We start from the raw sequence: 21,117 nt of genomic DNA, 5'->3' as shown, positions 1-21,117 counted from the left end.
ATGGCGTATATCCTACTAGGATTAAGGACAGACTTGTTAGAATACCAAAATGGCCGCCACAATAATGGCCGACTTTGGCACCTACTCACGATTTCTAGCGCACAAATCTCTTCGTAAACAAAGCCTGATCTTCTTATTTTAAGCTTATTACGAGTGAGCAAGAACCACGTATATGACATCCTTATTCCCAGCCAATAGGATTGTTTGCAGCCAACATCAATTGGGTTCCCCCATTGACAATGCATTTGAGTTCCCTAAACATTGGTACAAGATGCGGGAATCGAAAACGTGACGTCATCGCACCCTGGTGGCAAGAACAGAACAACAAAATGCACTGTTGTTTGAAGCTTGCTCCCTGAGATTTGTGCATCTGAAGTTCTGATGCACTGTTGAAGCGGGATTTTAAGATGTTTGTCCTTAAAATCATTGGAATTCCCCTGGAATCCCCTGGATTTCACCTGAAATCCACTGGAACTGCACTGCAGCGCCCCTGAAACCCCATGAACACCGCTGTAACATCTCTAAAATTCCTCTGAAATCCCTTGAAAATCCATCGAACGCTCCTGAAATATGAAAAGTGTAGAGGACATCCTTTTTTGTCATGAAAGCAATTTCTAAAATTTTATTTTACAAATTTCGCCGTTTTGGTGTAATTAGCGGCACAAAATGTTCAACTCTTTTTGTTAATGGAAACTATTCATAAATTTGTAAAAATGCATTCAGGTCTAGAGCGGGTTAGCGGAACAGTTTTCTCAAATTGATACTTTTTTGGTTTTATTGCGGGTGTTGAGCAACTAAAAATGTAAAATGGTTCAGAAAAGATACTCTTCCGAATAAAATTTAGAAATAAACATTTTTCAAAATAAAAAAAACTGGACTATTTGAGGAGTCCCACTACCAGCAGAAATATTAGATACCCGAGTAGAGAAAAAGAGCTCAATAATAGCATATTTTGATATTGAGATCAAAAAGTGATATGGGTTTGATTGACATAAGAGATAAAAGATCTAAAAATAAAATCAAAAATTTACTCCAGGAACATCATCATCAAATCAAATTTAGATTTTGTAAGATCTAACCAATAGCAGCGAGCTATTCGTATGATCTTGAAATATCAAATTTTGATATTGTTCAGATGTTCCAGGAACATTTTTCAGATATTATTTTCAGATCTTTTATCTCTTATATCAATCAAACCAATATCATGTTTTGATCGTCAGTACTTTACCTCTACCCGGGTATATAGCTCGAAGAATCCTCTGAGCAATTCCTAGAGAATGATCTGAGAAACTCTTTTGAAAACTTTGAGCAAACATCGGAGAAAGTTCGGAAGCGGTCTTCTTAGGAATCCCAAAAAAAAACTTAAAAAACATTTTAAAGAATCTTTGCAGGAACTTCTGGAAGAATCATCATCATGAGAGTTCCAAGTGGAATTATCGGCGAAAATTTCTGGTGAAATGGTTGGTTAGAAGGACTTCTCAGGACAAATATCTAAAGAAATCAAGAGAAATTGCTGGATGAAAAAAATGTAGAAACCATCGCAAAGTCATTTGATTGAAACCCCGAAAAAGTTTCAGAGGGATCGTCGTATGAACTTCTTGAAAACCAATTTTCCGAAGATCTTCTCAATAGACTTTCTTCAGGACTCCTCGAAGTGTTTTTAAAGCATCCGCTCAGAAGTTTCTAGAGGACTGTTTGAAAGATTTCTTGAAACAATGAAAAATACCAATGCAGGATTATGTTTGGTGATTTTAGGGAAACTTTTTAAAAACTCGTCGGATAAATTATTAGCAGTATTTATGAAGATATGTTTTTGCTGAAACTTCTAGAGATCTAGAAGAATTCTTGAAATATTTTCTGTATGCATTCTTGAAGAAATCCTCACATACAATTTTGAAGTAGTTCTGGGAGAAATTTTGCAAGAAATCGTCATATTAACTACTTAAAGAGAAATGGCAAGAGGGTTCCCCACACAAGAATGTATTTTTTGGAGGATTCTTTGGAAAAATTATTGAATATTTTATGTTGCTTTAGGAGAAGATTCATCGGTTAAATTGAAAGAATCCTCATAGATTTTTAAAAGACATGGACAACGTCTTCAGCTTTCGGCTGTACAGACTGTTTTAACCTTCCTACGGTGTTCGGGTCAATATGACCCGGATCGCACTTTTCAGGCGCAATATCTTTTGATCCTGATTTGCTATAGCTTTGAAACTTTGTGACTTTAAATCTTTTGCCAAAAACTTATTTTTAAAATTTTGACCGATTATTTTGGTCGTTTCTGAAGGGCTGGACAAAAAAAGTTACGTTTAAGGTGTTCGGGTCATATTGACCCGGATTTGGTACAACGATTTCACAGTCATTTCTCAATAAAATAATAAAGTTTTTGTACTCAAAATTATCGTTAGGGCTTAAATTTTGTGGATCCGGCTCAAAACTAAGGTTCGGTTGGATGTGGCCACTTGGAACCGACGCCAGAGGGACCATGGTTTGGCCATTTTTGCAGGAGGGTATTTTTCGCAATAAGTTATGCGAAATGCAGCTGATTTGAATGTTTGGAGTGCTAAATGCACCGGAAAAGCAGCATCAAACTGCCCCAACCACTAAGCTAACTGACCAGATGAGTTTTGGCTATCAGGTGGCCACGGGACTAAATCTTGAGGCCTCAGAACGGCTTCCCGGAGACCCCCGATAGGTGACCATTTTACAAATATGGTGAATCCATGCCGTGCGACATATCAAAAGTTGCAGAATTTTATGGAGAATACATCAGTGACCATGTCAGAAGCCAGAAGCAAGATTGGCCAGTTGGTGGTCCCGGAACCGATTCCCGGGACCCCGGAAATGTGGCCAATTCTCGCAGTTTATATGAGCTTGCCGTATGGCACATCTAAATTCGCAGAATTTCATTGAAAATTCACCAGTCATCAACTGCAGACAACATTGTCCGCTTGGTGATCTCGGAACCGGTTCCCAGGGCCGGTTCCGAGGCCCCCGGAAATGTGGTCAATTCTCGATTTATTTTTACTATGCCGTGCGACATATCTAAATTTGCACAATTTTGTTGCGAATATATCAGTGGCCACATCAGATACGAAAAGCAGGATTGGCCACTTAGTGGTCCTGGAACAGGTTCCCGGTAACCGGTTCCCAGGACTCCGAAAATGTGGCCAATTCTCGCAGTTTGTATGACCTTGCCGTATGGCACATCAAAATTCTCAGAACATCATGTGTAGGTCATCAGTCATCCAACAAGCAACAGGAAACAACATTGTCCGCTTGGTGGTCCCGGAGCCGGTTCCCAGTGTGATCAATTCTCGAATTTTTTTACCATGCCGTGCGAATTTTTCAGAATTTTGATACGAATATATCAGTGGCCACATCAGATACGAAAAGCAGGAATGGCCACTTGGAGGTCCCGGATCCGGATCCGGAGGCCCCGGAAATGTGGCCAGTTCTCGCATTGTGTATGACCATCTCATGTGGCACATCAAAATTCGCAGAATTTCATAGATAATTCATCAGTTATCAAACCAGCAACTGAAGACAACATTATCTACCTGGAGGTTCCGGAACAGGTTCCCGGGACCGGTTCTCAAGACCTCGGCAATGAGGTCAATTCTCGCATTTTCTATGATCATGCTGTCCGATGCATCGAAATGTGCAGAATTTTGATGCTCACATCAAGTATCAGAGGCAGACTTAGCCACTTGGTGGTCCTGGAACCTGTTCCCAGGACCCCGAGAATGTGGCCAATTCTCGCATTTTGTATGACCATCTCGTGCGGCACATCAAAATTCTCAGAATTTTATAATGAATTCATCAGTTTTCAAGTCAACTACGGGAAACAACATTGTCCACCTAGTAGTCGCGGAAGCGATTACCAGGACCCCGGAAAAGTGCTCAATTCCCGCAATGTCTTTGATCACGCTGTCCGATCTATCAAGAGTTGCAGAATTTTGATGCGAATACATCAGTGGCCAAGTTGAATGCCAAAAACAGGATTGTCCACTAGATGGTTCGAAACCCGGTTCCCTGGACACCTGGAATGTGCCGTGAGACTTATCAAAATTCATAGAATTTCATAGATAGTTCATCAATTATCGAACAACTGGAAACATCATTGTCCACCTGATGGTCCCGGAACCGGTTCTCGGAGAAATGTTGTCAATTTTTGTGCTAACCCGATCACCAAATTTGCAGGGTTGTTGTCCAGCACTCTTGCAATATACCCTGCTCATTGTATACTTCCGGCTTTGTCCACCTTCTGAATACTGGGTTCACCGTACAGTGCAACGAGCTCGTGATTCATCCTTTACCACCACTCACCCTTCTACTTCACACCGCCGAAGATTAGTACGCAACGGTCGAAACTCCAAATACTTGCAGGTTCCACTCAAGCATGATCCGTGTCTCGTGTCCATAGAGGACCACCGGTCTTATTGGCGTTTTGTTCATGGTACATTTGGTGCGTGAGTGAATCTTTTAGACCGCAGCTACTTACACTGATGGTACGCGCTCGAATTGCACGACTAATTTTGTTGACAGCTGTCAGTAAAGATCCGATGTAGACGAATTTATCCAACTCCTCGAAGGTATCCCTGTATTTCGTTACATTACTGCCTAGACGGATCCGGTCGTGTTCTGTTCTGCCTACCAGCATGTACTTTGTTTGTGCCGCATTCACTGCCACTGCGACCTTTGCTGCTTCGTGTTTCAGGCGAATGTCCGTCACCTTGTCGCAGTTCCCAGCGAAATTTGAATGAATGGATAGTTCACCTTAAACCCACATTTATGTGGAATGTGCAAATTTGCTGCATTTCCAACTTTCCGGAAACTGGGTCCTACGCCGCTAGGTGGCGAATATTTCCATGTAGTACTAACATGCTAACTTTCTTTTACATTCTGAATATTGATGAAAGTCTGAAAATTTTGATGTGCCATGAGCTTGAGCTTGATTAATCGCCAGCAGTTGCTACATTAGTATCGCCAAATCAGCTTCACTCACACAAGGAACCAATGAGATAGCTGCTCGGGATATTCAGTGTTGGTATTGTCCTATTTTTTGGTGAGAATGGCGCCTCAGGTTGCAGGTCAATGTGGAGAACGAGGGGAACATAGGCAAAACAACATAGGGGAACATAGGCAAATTTTCATAGTTATGGATTTCACAACCAGAGGTGCGCGCATCGTTTTTCTGTGCGTTTGACGTTTCACATTAGCGTCTTCTGTTGACGATATTGCACAGCACAGTGATTCGTGCAACTTTTCCACCAGGTGATGGTAGTGTGAACTGGGCGATGGATTTCCATGAAAATCGTTCAAGGTGTTACGTCTGTTTCTCTGTGGTATTACCATAGTCAATAAAATAATTTATTACATATCCGGGGTCCTCATATTCTGGGACTACCAAGTGAACAATGTAGCTTCCCGTAGCTGGCTCGAAAACTTATGCATTCTCCAAAGAGTCTGGAAATTGTTGTATATCGGACGGCATGGTTATTGAAAATGCGAGAACTGGCATAATGCTAGGAGGCCAGGGAACCGGATCAGGGTCCACTTGGGGGACAATGTTCTCTTCAGTAGCTGGTTTGATAACTGGAAAATTATCCATGAAATTCAACGAATTTTGATGCGCCACATGGCAGGGTCATACAAAATCAGGGAATTGGTCACATTTTCGGGGCCTCGGGAACCGGTACTGGGAACCGGTTTTGGGACCACCAAGTGGCTAATCCTGCTTCTGATATCTGATGTGAACGTCAAAATTCTGCAAATTTTGATACATCAGACAACATGATCATAGAAAATGCATGAATTGATCACATTTCCGGGATTTTGAAAACCGGTCCCGGGAACCTGTTCTGGAACCACCAGGTGGACAACGTTTTCTTCAGTTGCTGGTTTGATAACTGATGAATTATCTATGAAATTCTGCGAATTTTGATGTGCCACATGGGATGGTCGTACAAAATGTGAGAGTTGGCACCATTTCCGGAGCCTCCGGAACCAGGTCCGCGACCTCCAAGTGGCCTATGCTGCTTTTCGTATCTGATGTGGCCACTGATATATTCGCAAACAAAATTCTGCAAATGTAGATGCATCGCACGGCATGGTAAAAAAAAAGAATATTCTTCTCATTTCCGGGGTCCTCGGAACCGGCCCTGGGAACCGGTTCCGGGACCGCCTAGCGAACAATGTTGTTTTCAATTGCTGGTTTGATGACTAATGAATTATCTATGAAATTCTGCAAATTTCGATGTGCCATATGGTAAGGTCATACAATCTGCGAGAATTGGCCACATTTCCGGGGTCCTGGAACCGGTTCCGGGACCACCAAGGGGCTAATCCTGCCTCTGATATCTGATGTGAGCACTGATGGATTCGCATCAAAATTCTGCAAATTTCAATTGAATTTTCAAGAATTGACCACATTTCCGGGGTTTTGAAAACCGGTCCCGGGAACCTGTTCCGGGACCACTAAGTGGCCAATCCTGCTTTTCGTGCCTGATGTGGCCACCGATACATTCGAATCAAAATTCTGAAAAATTCGCACGGCATGGTAAAAAAAATCGAGAATTGATCACACTTTGGGGGTCCTTGGAACCGGTCCTGGGAACCGGCTCCGGGACCACCAAGTGGACAATGTTGTTTCCTGTTGCTTGTTTGATGACTGATGAATTACCTACACATGATGTTCTGAGAATGTTGATGTGCCATACGGCAAGGTCATACAAACTGCGAGAATTGGCCACACTTTCAGAGTGCTGGGAACCGGTTACCGGGAACCTGTTCCAGGACCACTAAGTGACCAATCCTGCTTTTCGTATCTGATGTGGCCACTGATATATTCGCAACAAAATTCTGCAAATTTAGATATGTCGCACGGCATAGTAAAAAAAAAATCGAGAATTGACCACATTTCCGGTGGCCTCGGAACCGGCCCTGGGAACCTGTTCCGAGATCACCAAGCAGACAATGTTGTCTGCAGTTGCTGGTTTGATGACTGGTGAATTTTCAATAAAGTTCTATGAATTTCGATGTGCCATACGGCAAGCTCATATAAACTAGGAGAATTGGCCACATTTCCGGGGTCCCGGGAATCGGTTCCGGGACCACCAAGTGGCCAATCTTGCTTCTGGCTTCTGACATGGTCACTGATGTATTCTCCATAAAATTCTGCAACTTTTGATATGTCGCACGGCATGGATTCACCATATTTGTAAAATGGTCACCTATCGGGGGTCTCCGGGAAGCCGTTCCGAGGCCTCAAGATTTAGTCCCGTGGCCACCTGATAGCCAAAACTCATCTGGTCAGTTAGCTTAGTGGTTGGGGCAGTTCGATGCTGCTTTTCCGGTACATTTAGCACTCCAAACATTCAAATCAGCTGCATTTCGCATAACTTATTGCGAAAAATACCCTCCTGCAAAAATGGCCAAACCATGGTCCCTCTGGCGTCGGTTCCAAGTGGCCACATCCAACCAAACCTTAGTTTAGAGCCGGATCCACAAAATTTAAGCCCTAACGATAATTTTGAGTACAAAAACTTTATTATTTTATTGAGAAATGACTGTGAAATCATTGTACCAAATCCGGGTCAATATGACCCGAACACCTTAAACGTAACTTTTTTTGAGCACCTTCGGAAGGTTAAACTTAACACTAGATAACGGACAACGGAGCATGCACCAGTGGAAACGGGGAAGAAACTATTCTCACGAAAAGTTTCATCGTCCGAAGCGGGAATCGAATCCTCACCCCATAGCATGGTGCGATTATAAGCTTGGTGGCCCAAACCGCACGGCTACGAGGCTCCACATGTGAGGCTTTAGGTGAATCCTTGGATAAATATTCGGATATTCGGAAAACTTCCAGGAGGATTCTTTGGAGTTTCTAAAGATACATTTTAAAGAATCCTTGAACAAATCCAGGAGAAATCCTTGTAGGAACCTCTAAAGGAAATCCTCGGAGAAATTCCTGATGGTATCATCAGGAATTCTCCGTTTTTAATTTCAAATTTACTTTTGAAATAATGGGAAATAATCGGCAGGTTTGTTCCCTTCGTCATGGATGGTTTGTGTAGGCTAAATTTCCTGAAATTTGGGTATAAAACTCAGCTTGTTTGGAAAGCATTCGAGGCCAACTCTAAGATTAACATGACGAAGAGAACAAAAACGGCCGAAAGTACGTAAATTTCCCTACTTCCTAATTTTTAGCAATTTTTTTCTATGATGCTTATCAGTTTTCATTTTTTTTTCTACAAATATAAAAATGCGTGGAACCACTCATAACTAGCGAACGGAACTTCCAAATTAAGTCCTCTTTATTCTGAAATGGTAGATTTCACCCAAGGAAGGTTTATGAGGCAAAAGACAATGAGAAAAAAAGCGAAATCAAATTTTTCAAACTTTTGAACAGGGAAATATTGTAATTCTTGAAATCCCGCTCCAGGCGCACAAATCTCAAGAAGCAACCTTCAAACAACAGTGCATATTTCGTTTTTGTTCACTTGCAATAAGCTTAAAATAAGCGATTCGTGCGCTCAAAATCGCGAGTAAGTGTCGAGGTCGGTCATTGTGACGGCCATTTTGAGATTCTAACAAGTAGGTATGTCCATTTTGTTATTTTTGATGATTTTTTACATTGTTTTAATGTAACCTCTGCATATATTTTTTTAAAAGTTCTTGAAGCAATAAAAAATAACCGGGTAACTTTTGGAGGCTCCTGAAATTGCTACCAGGTTTTTTTTTTCGAATAATTTCAAAGTTGTGTAAAAGAATTTTTGAAATATTATGTTCATTTCCTGCAAATTTTGTTTTAATTCTCAAAACTACTCATATTAAAAAAATTACATTGAGATATTCTAAAATTGCTGTAGGGGTCTCACATGAATCGCAAGTGGAATGCTTTTCAAAATCAACCATAAATATAAAAAAATGGTTCCCTCTGCTTGCTTTTAAAAACGATGAAAAATTAAAAAAAAAAGTTAACTCTTCAGGACGCACGCTGTTGTAAAAAGTACAACACTATCAAAAATCCTCGCTCGTCGTATACAGCGCGAGCGAGGTGCAGTTTCGGTTGGTTGATGGCGCACGTCCTGAAAGGTTAAATAAATTTGAACATCCTAGGCTTTTTGGAAAATTTTGAGGCCGACAGCCAGCGTTTCACAGTAAAATAATTTAAAACAATCGAAAGGTAAGGATTTTGCAAAACGAAATCCTTCAAATACCCTGAAACATTTTTGAAGTTGTCTTAATCCAAGAAATAGTCTTTCGTGTTACAAAATAAGTATTATTTTAAGAATTTTACTCTCTTTTTAAAACTCAGGTGTAGGATACTATCAAACGAATAATAAGGACAACATTTTAGAACAGAAGCTCACACATTTTTTTTCCTCCCCTGTTGGGGAAATTAAGCCACTGCGTCCAATAGGCTGAACTTTTGTGGCATGTCCCGTTTTGATATTCGCATCTAGCCAGCTAATTACCATGTGTCAAGTAATCAGCTTCTGCAACGACGCGTCGTCTCCCAGTCAGGTGCAATGGAATTGATAAACTCCAAGACCTTCCCAGGTTCTGCAGACCAGATCTCACTGGGTTGCAATCAACCACTATTTAGAAATCTTTGCCTGCGCGTGTATAAAGCACCACAACTGCAAAGCAGATGTTCCGAGGTTTCACGTTCCGTATTACAGAAACGACAGATATCACTCTGAATATGGCCAATATTTTTCAAGTGATACCTGCTCGAGCAGTGTCCAGTTACTAGGCCAGTGTATGTACATAGAGTTCTCTTGTTGAGCTCTAATAGCTTTTTGGTTTTATAAGCATTTGGTGTTATAAATTGTTTTGACTGATTGCAATTTTTGACATCCATCCAATTGGATATCACCCTCTGCTCAGCCCAGCATTTCAGGTCTATTTTTATTGTACAGTTTGATATACCACAGAATGGTTCTGGGTCAGCAAACTGTAAATTGGAACCACTTTTAGCAAGCTCGTCTGCCATTTCATTCCCTTCAATGCCACAGTGACCTGGAACCCAGTATAAGTTTACTGAATTCCCTTGACACAGCCTGCGCAGTGAAATAATGCATTCCCAGACAAGCTTTGAAGTACATTTGTAAGCGCACAATGCTTTTAGTGCAGCTTGACTATCTGAGAAAATACAAATATTTGCATATCTGTATTTTCTCTCAAGGCAGATATTTGCGCATTTCAAAATAGCAAGAATCTCTGCTTGAAACACCGTAGGATTGTGTCCCATCGTCACTGAAGTTTGTACTCCAAGGCCGTAGGCTCCTGCTCCCGTTTTTATTCCAACTTTTGAGTCATCTGTATAGAATTTGATTGATCCTTGACGAACAGTGGGACCTCCGACTTCCCAATCTGCACGAGTTGTTTCGTGTAACTTGTAGGGAACATCATGGTTCTCCACAGGTTTCATCCAGTCTTTAATCATTTTCATTACTGGCCTATTTTGGAAGTATTGTGAAATGCTCAGGTGACCTACAAGATCACCTGGCATAAACTTTTCAACTCGTTCAAGTCTCAGCAATTCCTTTTCTGCTTCTAATTGCACGTACTCGTGCAAAGGTAGTAGATTGAGAATCACATCTAAAGCTTTTGATGGAGTGCTTCGCATCGCTCCTGTAACAGCAATGGACGCAAGACGTTGAATTTTCGCAAGCTTTGATTGCGTGGTAGCCTCTTTTGTTTTTGGCCACCAGACAAACGAAGCATACGTCACTTTTGGGCGGATTATGGCAGTATAAATCCACATTATCATTTTTGGTTTCAAGCCCCACTTCCTGCCAATAGTTTTGGAACATAACCAGAACGCACTTGTTGCCTTACCGATCACGGACTCAATTTGAGCATTCCAGTTCAGTTTAGCATCCAGTATCAAACCTAAGTATTTGACTCGATCACAAGGATGAATTTGTATCCCTCCAAGCCGAAAAGCTTTTAGGTTGATCTTCCTTCTCCTAGTGAAAGGGACAATTACGACTTTTGACGGGTTGATGCAAAGGCCCTCCTTAATATACCATGAATGTGTATAGTTTAGGGCCTTTTGCATTCCCTCTGACTATATCGTCTGCAAAGCCCACAACTCCGAAACCTTTTCCCTTCAAGCTTCTTAGAAGATCGTCTACAACTAAGGACCACATTGGGGGTGAAGGGACTCCTCCTTGAGGGCAACCTTTCGTTGCCCTTACTGTTATAGAAGAACTTCCCAGCTCAGAGGTAATTTCTCTTTACTAGCGAATGAAGTGCCGTAACCGTTGACTTACCAGATTGATAAGCAAACTGGAAGTCAGATAGGGGATGCTCTTTTATGTAAGAAGAATTGATAAAATCCTTCAAAACCTTTTCCATAGTCTTCTACAAAACTGAAGAAAGACTAATTGGCCTGTATGCTTTGTGATGCGTCTTGTCTCGCTTCCGCTTTTTTGGTATAAAGATAACTTTTACAAGTCTCCATTTTGATGGAACGTAATTCAATCTTAAACTAGCCTTGAACATCTCAATTAGTGATGGAACCAACACCGCTTCTCCATTTTGAATCAGTGCTGGCAATATTCCATCAACTCCTGCAGATTTAAAAGGCTGAAGAGATCTAATTGCATTTTCCACTCTGGCCTTCGTGAAGATCTCATCAGCTAAATCTGAGGCGGTGTTTATTGTACTAGTTGACTCCGAAGAGTTTATACTAGGACATCCTTCACCTTCCAGAGATATAGTATCATTGGAATCCACACTTAGAGCCGAACCTGGAAAATGGGTTTCCGTCATTAAATCCAAAGTTTCACGTGGAGTTTTGGTAAAAGTTCCATCGTCGCGCTTCAGGTTTCCCAATTCATTTGAATGATCTTTTGCAAGCGTTTTCTGTAGTCTTGCAACTACAGGAGTGCTGTTTATGTTTTCACATGTCAGCATCCAAGATTTTCTTTTCGATTTCGTTCGATCGTATTTCGTTGCTGTAATCAGTCAGGGCTTTCCTGTACTGAGTCCAATCTCCCGTTTGTTTCACTCTATTGAACATTTACGAGAAAATTTTCTAAGGCGATCCAGTTTAAAGTTCCACCATGGCACGTCTCTAGTAGAAGACGATTGTATGGTGGGACAACTGCTGTTAAAGGAATTGATGATACTTTCATTTACCCTTTGAGAAAATGATTCTAACTTTTGGGTTGAGTCAATAGTTTCTCCCATTATAAATGAATGCGTAATTCTACATATTGATCCCAGTTTGTCCTCCTGCGATTTCTAAATGCGGTTCTAGAATAATCTCCACCACTCCAATTGAAGATTATGTGTTTATGATCAGATAGAGAAATCTCATCTGACACGTGCCAGTTTGTGATCTTGTCAAAGATTGCAGCATTGCACAGTGTTAGATCCAAGATCTCTTGTCAGATTACATTTGAGAAAGTTGGTTTATCACCATTATTGCAAATGTCTATATTGTTGGAAGACAGATACTCTAATAGTGACTAGTGAGATAATATCCGTACTACCCCAAATCGTGTGATGCGCATTGGCGTCACAGCCAATGATAAACGATTTGTTGTTTTCTTTACAGAATTGAACAAATGATGCGATCTCAGGAGGAGGTACCTCAGGAACATCACCAGGAAAGTAAGCTGAAGCCACAGCGATCTCAGTTTTACCCCTAGTGGTTGGTACCTCTACCATGACCGCAACAATGTAATGGGATAGCATTTTAACGTTTTGCGTACTAAGACAGCGGTTCTGGGAGAATCTTGTTGCCCATCATAAAATAGTTTACTATTTTGTGTCAGAACTCCAAGAATCTTTCGTTTATTGGACCATGGCTCTTGAATAAGCGCCACTTCCAATCCTTCTTTTTTAAACCTTCGACTCAACACAGCAGAAGCACCTTTTGCGTGATGAAGGTTTACCTGTACGAACTTAATTCCTGCCATAACAAATTTCATTTACCCACTTTTATTAAGCCTCGGAATTGAGACGTAAGAAAAGTGGCCGATTATCCCGGAGACAAATAAGGTCCATTGCGTCATTGCTCCGTTTAACACAGTAAGGGCAAAATACTGTGGAGGGTGCCCTGGTACTCCACAGGCTCCGTTCACGGTTAAGTTTTTATTAGACCACCCTAACCATTCATTCCTAAGTGAGTGTAGAATTAGCATTTCAGTTAAAATACACATTAATAAAAACTAAAAAAAAAAAAAATCCTAGGCACGGTACGCTTGACACCATGAATTAGGGGTCGCCTGTTTGGTGGACTTTTACCACCGGATCAGGCAATCCGTAGTGATATTCTTAGCCAGTTGAGGGAACTGCTACCGCCACTACACGGCTATCTAGGCTGATCGGGAATAGAAATTAATATTGATGATCGACATCTTTAGAGCCCGAACAGCCGGCAAGCTCACACATGAGCAAAACTCCATTTGAATTGAAGAAGGTCGCGTATACGGCATTCGCGCGTTGAACTGAACATGCTCATGTGCTCTTTGATATCTAGTGTGTACGAGACAAAATTAAAGTTGTCCAAATCGTGACTGAGAATGGATTAGACCTTGACTTGGTTTCTGAGGGTGAAGACTGATATTATTTTCCGCTTGCTCTTTGCATGATGTCAAACAATTCATCTAATGAATGACGCTACTCTAAAACTCGCTAGGACGGGCTTATAACTAGAGCAGAGGAATTAATTGCGATTGTGGTGCGGGTAATCCGAAGCGGAAAACGATGACGTCAGTCGAATCAACAGCCGCCAGCAGCAGCAAGTTTTCCGGCAGAGTTAACAACCTACCACCGACCACGAATGGGATTTTCAATTTTCCGACTGCAAACGTTTTGGATGCGTTTTCGCGCTTTCGAGTGAGAGGAACTGACGTTTTTTTGGGTTTCTATGTTCTTGGATTGGATGTGACAATTCAGATACGTTTGCCTTATTATTTTACCGTTCGATTACACTGATTGATGTAGGCCATAGAAACACGTGTTTGATGAACAAATTGAGATTTAAATTACAAAGAGAAATCCGGTAGGAATCGAACTTATGACTCTCAGTCCGCTCGACGAGCGCCTTATTCCTACAAGCTACGGAGCCACTTGGCCATCTCCGTCGCTTGATGGCGTTGATCTGAACTCTATTCCGCTCTCGCATATGGGCTTGCTTCTTTTCACAATTTAGATAAATCAATCAATCTGTTCACAATTTTAATCTCCTTCGGATGGGGTTGGATGAACATATGTCAAAGCGAAAGGGGAACTATTTTTGAAATTATCGGGCACTATCTAATCATCACATTTTCTTCTTCCATAGGGCCAACTGATTCCCGCGGCGTTCACCAATGGCTACCATTGAAATAAACTAGCAAGCAATATATGATCACCATCGTCGCTATTATTTTGGAACGGGGTATAATTTCCATTTGGCCCAAAGTTAGAGAGAGAGACAGGAGAGCAGCAAGCATCAACAGCAACAACCAAAATAAACAAACAGCAAGCAACAAAACAAAATAACCCAAGCAAACGTCGACGACGTGAATGACAGCCGCCAAATTTGGAAAGAGCTATGATGGAACGGAACAGTCAGCCGAAACGTCAACCACGGCGCTGCCCAGTTTGACCGTATGTATGTTTGGGTGCGTGTGCCCGCGTCAAAATGTTCTCATTTATCAGTCGGCAATGTGAGTGTGTGTTAGGTTTGTTTCTTGTTTTGGGATGCCAACTTGTTAAGTTAGGTTGAGGTTAGGATCGTAGAGGAAGACAAAACTTGCAGAACAAAAATCCCACCTTTGCAATAGGCTCTGCCTGACGACGATGGAATAGGATGAAAGGTGGCGCAGTTTGATCAATGGATTTGCGAGAGTGTGTTGGTGAAGGCGATTGTTCTTAGGGATGTGTTAGGGCGCAGTAGGCTAACTGTTGAGAATTTGAAAAGTGGTTGAGAGGCAAAATATAAAGGGCTAAGTTGATGGAACGAGACAAAGGGAAAGTGTCGAGCGGCTGATGAATTCTATCGGAAACACATTACACAAAATGATAATAATGCTAAAGGACAGGATAAGATAAACTGATTCAATGAAGAATTCTACTAACACAAACACACGTACATATATTTTAGATAAGCAAACAACCCAAACAACAAACAAAACAAAAACACAAAAAGTGCATCATTGTTTAAGACGCTATTAAGAAGCAAAGAAATGAGCTAATTTGTTTCGATAAAATATTTGTTATTCTCTTTATATTTACTTAATTTTAACCTTCAACTACAATTATTGACTAAAATAGTAGGCGGACAGCAGACAGCCGAATACCTTAAAGAAATACAATTAAAAAAAAATGTTTACACAAACACAAAAAAAAACAAAAACCAACGGATGAATGCCGAAGTCCGTTCTCAAAAACAACACACACTACAATAATTAAGCAAAACTTATTACGTTTCCGTTTCGTTTTTTGCTGCAAGCAACCATCTATTAAAGCAGATATGATAATTTTTACTTTTTAAGAGAATTAACCAAACGTGTAAAGGTAATGGAGGGAGAATAAGCAGAAAAGCTGGCGCGAAGCCAGCTGCAGAAGCTAGTGGTCTTAGGTATATATATTTATTAATATGGAATGGAGACAGGAACATTAAACGAAAGGAAAGCTAACTTTTTTGCGCGCCATCACAGGCAGCGACCAGTTTTTAGCACCAACTATTCCTCATTTTAAAATGTAATACATTCTACACGTGCCGTGCGTCCGGAATGGTTCTGAACGCAAGGGCACTAAACCAGTAGATTGACAGGAAGTTTGTTTGACTCTGGAGAAAAGCAAGGCTTGTATTTCACTTTATTAAATCTATTCAGAAAACTTTTGAAACAGCTGCAGCAGTTTATTTAGTCGCACTCGAGAAAAACAGGAAATAATGCATAAAATAAAACACAAAACGTCAAACAAGCATAGACATATTGGCAAATGGAAAGCAAAATTGTGTACGAAATTGAAATGTGAAGAAAATGGAAAATGCAATAATAATTGTTACTACAAGTAATGCAGTAAGTAAAACCCAAAAATTAAAATAATGAGAACGAGAACCATCATTAGAAAAGAATTAAGTAAATTAAAAAAAAACAAGGAAAATTGTGAACAGATAAATACTTTGGATATTTTTTACACTTGAAAGGTAAAAAGCAGCTATCCAAAACAAGAATGAAAGAAGAAGATAAATTTAATGAGAATGTAAATTATTATAAATACATGAAATATATGAATTAAAGAAAGCGTAATTCAAAGAAAAAAAACAAAAAACTTAGTTAAATATAAATTATATTGAAATTTAAATTAAATAAATAAAATAATACAAATATTTAAAACAAATACTATGATAATAAAATTATTATAAATTAATTTTTATCATTCAGACAAACTCATGAACAGAAGAAAAAAAATTCAAGTGAAGAGAACTTGGACGCAAACCAAACAAAACACACTAGAATGCAAACCAAACCAACCAAACCTAAACAAATTTAAATGTGCAGCCATGGTGAACACGGATTTATGTGAGTGAATTATTTCAATTAAGAGGAAACCAAAACAAACAAGAAACGAATGTGAAAACACTAAGCAAATTATACTGAAAATGTGAAAACATACAAACACATCCCTGGTAGAAAGATCTTTCGATAGAAACTCGTAACTTGGATGAACCCAATTATTTTCGAAAAAAAAAACATCCAATCGGAAACGATAATCTGGTGTCAGTTTGGATCAATCGGCAAAAATCTCTCACTTTCTCACAAACACATCTACGTAAGGAAACAACAGCAAACAAAAATCACTCACAATAAAAAGTAAACTTGGAAACAAAAAAAAAGGACATTTGAAAACAAACCAACACACGAGCAAACCCAGTTTATTATTGTGAATTATTATAACATAAAGCAAAATGAAAAGAAAATACGATTAATTACTGGAAGAACAAGAGAATACCATTGCAGCAAAACAGAAATAAAACAACAAGCAGCGTAAGTGCGCACTGTCAAAATAAAGTGGGACAGAATGTGACGCAACCAAAACACAGCTAGAAAATGAGACGAAAGAAATTGGAGCAAAAAAACAACAAGGTGAAAGAGGAGAATAATAATTAATTAACACACATCAAGAAACAAACTAGTGTTTTCTTTATTTGCCCCCTCTTCCCGTTTCCTTTTTGTTCACCTGAATTTGTCGCATTTTCCGTTGCTGGCCCTTCCACACTCCACCGAACTGACACGTCCGATTCAAGCGCATACAGCACATGACTCGAACGTGTCTATTTGTTTGAGTGCAATCTCCGAAAACAAAAGCATAGAAAAGAAAATCCCTTCGTACGCGCAGCCGAAGTTGAGCTGGGAACGTATCCGAATTCGTTGCTTGGGGCTTGGTCTCGCCGCCCTCACTTTATCTCTTTGTTCTCATTGGAGGCTGAATGGCTCCGAGGCGGTTCGGAAGTCGCTCTTTTGGTTCGGGTTTGCTTTCGTCGCGCGTCAACGAACTGTCAAACGTGGATCGTGCGCGGATCGAGTCATTGTCGGATTAGACCGAAGAAGTTAGAGCCGGTAAGTTGAGTTTTGATTATTTTCTGCCGTTTAATTGTTTGTTCTGATTGGATTTCAGCCGTTTTATGATCATTTTTATATCTGTTTATAAATTACGTTCTGTGACGAACCAAAGTGGGAGATTATAACGAGAACACAGACAATTGTCTGTGACGAGAACGTTGAAATTGGATTAGCTCCTGCTTTGGTTAGTCTCAAATTTTGCAATGTTGTGCTATGTTATGTCGTTCAATTCGAAGCGATGACAACAACCGAATTCCCATTCGAGTTGTCATCGTTTCAACGGTGATTTGTTTCGGGTTGAAAGCTTTATCAATTTTTTGTTTCTTATGTGTCTCACAGAGTACAGAAACAAGGTAGACTGCTTTGAAAATTACATTTGGAAACCTTGTTTGTAAATACCGTGACGAATATGTTCGTAATGAGTTGATCAATCGAAGCCTGCTATGAATTCACTTGTTATTGGACCGTCTCTCAGCTCAGCTTCCACTATCGAATCAGTGCCTACTTTGTGCTTTAAAACATCCACTTTTTGTCGCTGTTCAATCACTGTATTTGTAATCATGTTGACGTGTTTTTGTTACTGACGTAGATTAGCAGCGTATTTATTTTTCTGAGTGCAAAGCATGTAACTTCTTGTTATTTGAGATGACACGAATTCTGTTTAATTTTTCATTTGGTACGACATATTTGAATGTTAGGCTGGCACTTACTGTGAAACTCTCAAATAAATGAAAAGCAAACACTAACTCTTAGTTAGATAACTAATTTTATTTGATATTAAATATTTATTTTTGTGATAAACCATCGAAGCATGAACACTTAAATAAAGGCAATTATATATACAAGAAAGTGTCACCTGCTAAAGGTCTTGTTTTCTAAACGCAAACACCCATACAAACACCGACTTTTAGTCGAAAAAAAAACATAACACAGAATGATATTTAATTAAAACATATTTCAACAGGGTATAATTAACTTTAAAACACTTGTACTTTTTGGGTAAATGAATAATAACAGATGAAAGATACAAAACAAGATCAATAAACACATTTATACATATACAACCATATTTAAATGTATTTCAAAACATACAAACTATGAGCAACCTTTTGCAGCATCCATAGCAAATCAGCACCCCGATAGGAATCAAACTTTTAAAAATATCCGTGTGCATTTTCATTTCAATCTAATAACTAAGACAAAGCGCTATTCAAACCGAAGCCAAACATCTAACCGATCAAACTGTTTAATTTGAAATAATCTCGTAATGCTCTCCCAAAACCACGCATCGCATATATTATAAAAAACAAACAATAAACTTTTCACAGCTTCAAAACAACAAACTCAATGGATGCTAAACATAAAAGAACAGTAATAATTTAAAAGAATATATGGACCAAAGCATATGAGTAACCGAGAGATTACTCCTGTATAGAAGAAAATGATATACACTTATTGAGCAAAGTTGTAAGCGATGTATTTACGAAAAAGACACAAATGTCATCCAGAAACACATTTTATTGATACCTACTATATTATTGACAAAAAAAAACATCACCCTAACTATTACAATTATTGCCAGTTGTACTGTTTTCTTCTGAAGGAACGGTTCATCTCCGAAACTGCAACGGATCTGGAACGGCCCGCTTCCGGAAATGAACCATCGGAGTTAAACTTTTTGTAGATTGAACCAGAGTGTAAATATAGGAAATATTTTGAAAAAAAAAAAACGAAAACAGCCTTTCATCCTAGACAGCAGTCCCGGCGTATTCATCCCCCAACAGATTGGCACCCTCAATTGGACTGTTTTGTAAATACCAAACTCTGAGACTTAAAATTCCATTCGTTAGGTTTTTCGTTTTGAAAATCGTAAGAAAAAAAGGTTCAATCTAGACCACATTCCATTTCAGAGAAAGAAGAATAAAAAAGAAAACAGCAAAGCAACTTGCGCGCTGCCTACGTGTCAATTACGAATTAACTGAAGAGCAAAACAAAAACCACAAAAAAAACAAGCGCCCGGTGAAGCCCGGGTGTGCCCGCCCCTAGGGTGCGGAAACCTACATTTGTGACAAATTTTGAATCTAGCGCAAAGAGAAGAAGAGGAAATGTAGAACAACCAGAGAGCAAAACAAAAAAGAGAAGAAGCGTGAAAGCGTGTTTTGGGGCGAAATCAATAACAACTATCCATGTAAAACTAACACAAGCAAACAAACAACCATGTGTGTGAGTTTAAGTTACAAAAAAAGAAAAACGTTCGCTCAACTTTGACAGAGTTGGATTAGGTCAACGATGCTTTGAAATATAACAACTATTATAGCAACTTAACAACGAGAATGGGTCTTTTCTTGTTTTGTGTTTTTCGTTTATTTATATCACATTTCCATGAGGCTTGAAAGTCGACGCATATGCTGTTTATATATATAAATAATGGTAAGTTATTGGTAAGTATATCATTATAGGTCTTAGATGTTTGTTTACACTGTAAAAAATATTGCTATTGAAATACGACTGTATGGTTGACTCTCTTCGTTAACGGCTACGCAGTCATTTTTTCAAATCCCAAGACTGCGTAGCCGTTAACCAAGAGACTGTAAAAAAAATATTCGATCAAAAAATCACGATCAAATCTGACTAAATATACATCACATATATACATGTCAATGGTTGCTCCTCCGTGATTGATCTGAGCTGGTACCAATTGCACTGAGATCCAAATGAATAAGGACTGGGACACTCCACTTTTTCTCAAAGTGCAATTTAAGCAGCTCATGCATTTTTGATCAATAACGGCACCGGCCACGTCCTTATGGTTAGTTGGGAAGGGAAAAGAATGTTGGTGTGCTGGTTGTTGCTACTATAGACCAAGAGCACCTCTGCATCCCCACAACCAGCACGGACTGGGTTATTTGTTAGACGGAAAGAATGAGAAATCTGGGAGTCACCGTTGGGTCGGTGATGCGATCCATGGATTGGGAATGTTCGTAAGGTGATAAGATTGTGTGGGGAAGGACAAGCGGCATATCTCGCTTTGGTTGCATAGCTTGTAGGCGTTATATACACTGTGCTGTGGAAGTTGGAAGGAAGGGAAACGAATTTTTGCAATTCGTTTCTGGTTCTACCGATGGCTATGAACATATGAGTAGAGTGAGAGAGAAAGTGGTTAGAAAGATACAAAGTAGGATGAAAGGGACGGGCCAGGGATTGAACCCATGATCTTCTGCATACGAATCAGAAGCGGTCGCCACTAGACCACCAAGCCAAGAGACTGTAAAAAAATATTGGCATAAAACCTAGGGTTTTAAATAAGAAATATTTTTATTTCTGCAAATATACTTATTTTCCACTTATGACCAACAAATTTGTGTACTTCGAATGAGTGTAATCAGTTTTGTACCTTTTAATTCAGTCCTATTTTGCTTATCCTTTGACAGATACGCGTATTTCGACTTCCACTTGTAATCTTCCTCAGTGTCAGTTATCCGAGTGATAACTCCAGATTCTGGCCATGGACACCTGGAGTATTAAC

The 21,117-nt window shown here is 39.7% G+C and overlaps 1 protein-coding gene across 4 annotated transcripts in view; it reads left to right on the top strand.

The window, feature by feature from the left end:
* The window catches only part of LOC109407762 (RNA-binding protein Musashi homolog Rbp6), a 1,431,211-nt gene extending 1,411,286 nt beyond the window's left edge, over positions 1-19,925 (top strand). For all 4 annotated transcript variants that reach the window (XM_062853969.1, XM_062853971.1, XM_062853970.1 and 1 more), the window contains one exon: positions 14,321-19,925. In XM_062853969.1, the coding sequence (XP_062709953.1) occupies positions 14,321-14,362 (42 nt within the window). In that variant the 3' untranslated portion in view covers positions 14,363-19,925. The remainder of the gene's footprint in view (positions 1-14,320) is intronic.
* The last annotated feature ends 1,192 nt before the right edge of the window (positions 19,926-21,117 follow it).

Source organism: Aedes albopictus, chromosome 2 (genome assembly GCF_035046485.1).
Source record: "Aedes albopictus strain Foshan chromosome 2, AalbF5, whole genome shotgun sequence".
Classification (NCBI taxonomy): Eukaryota; Metazoa; Arthropoda; class Insecta; order Diptera; family Culicidae; genus Aedes; species Aedes albopictus.
Note: the sequence above shows the minus strand (reverse complement) of the source record. Positions and strands in the feature narration are given on the sequence as shown.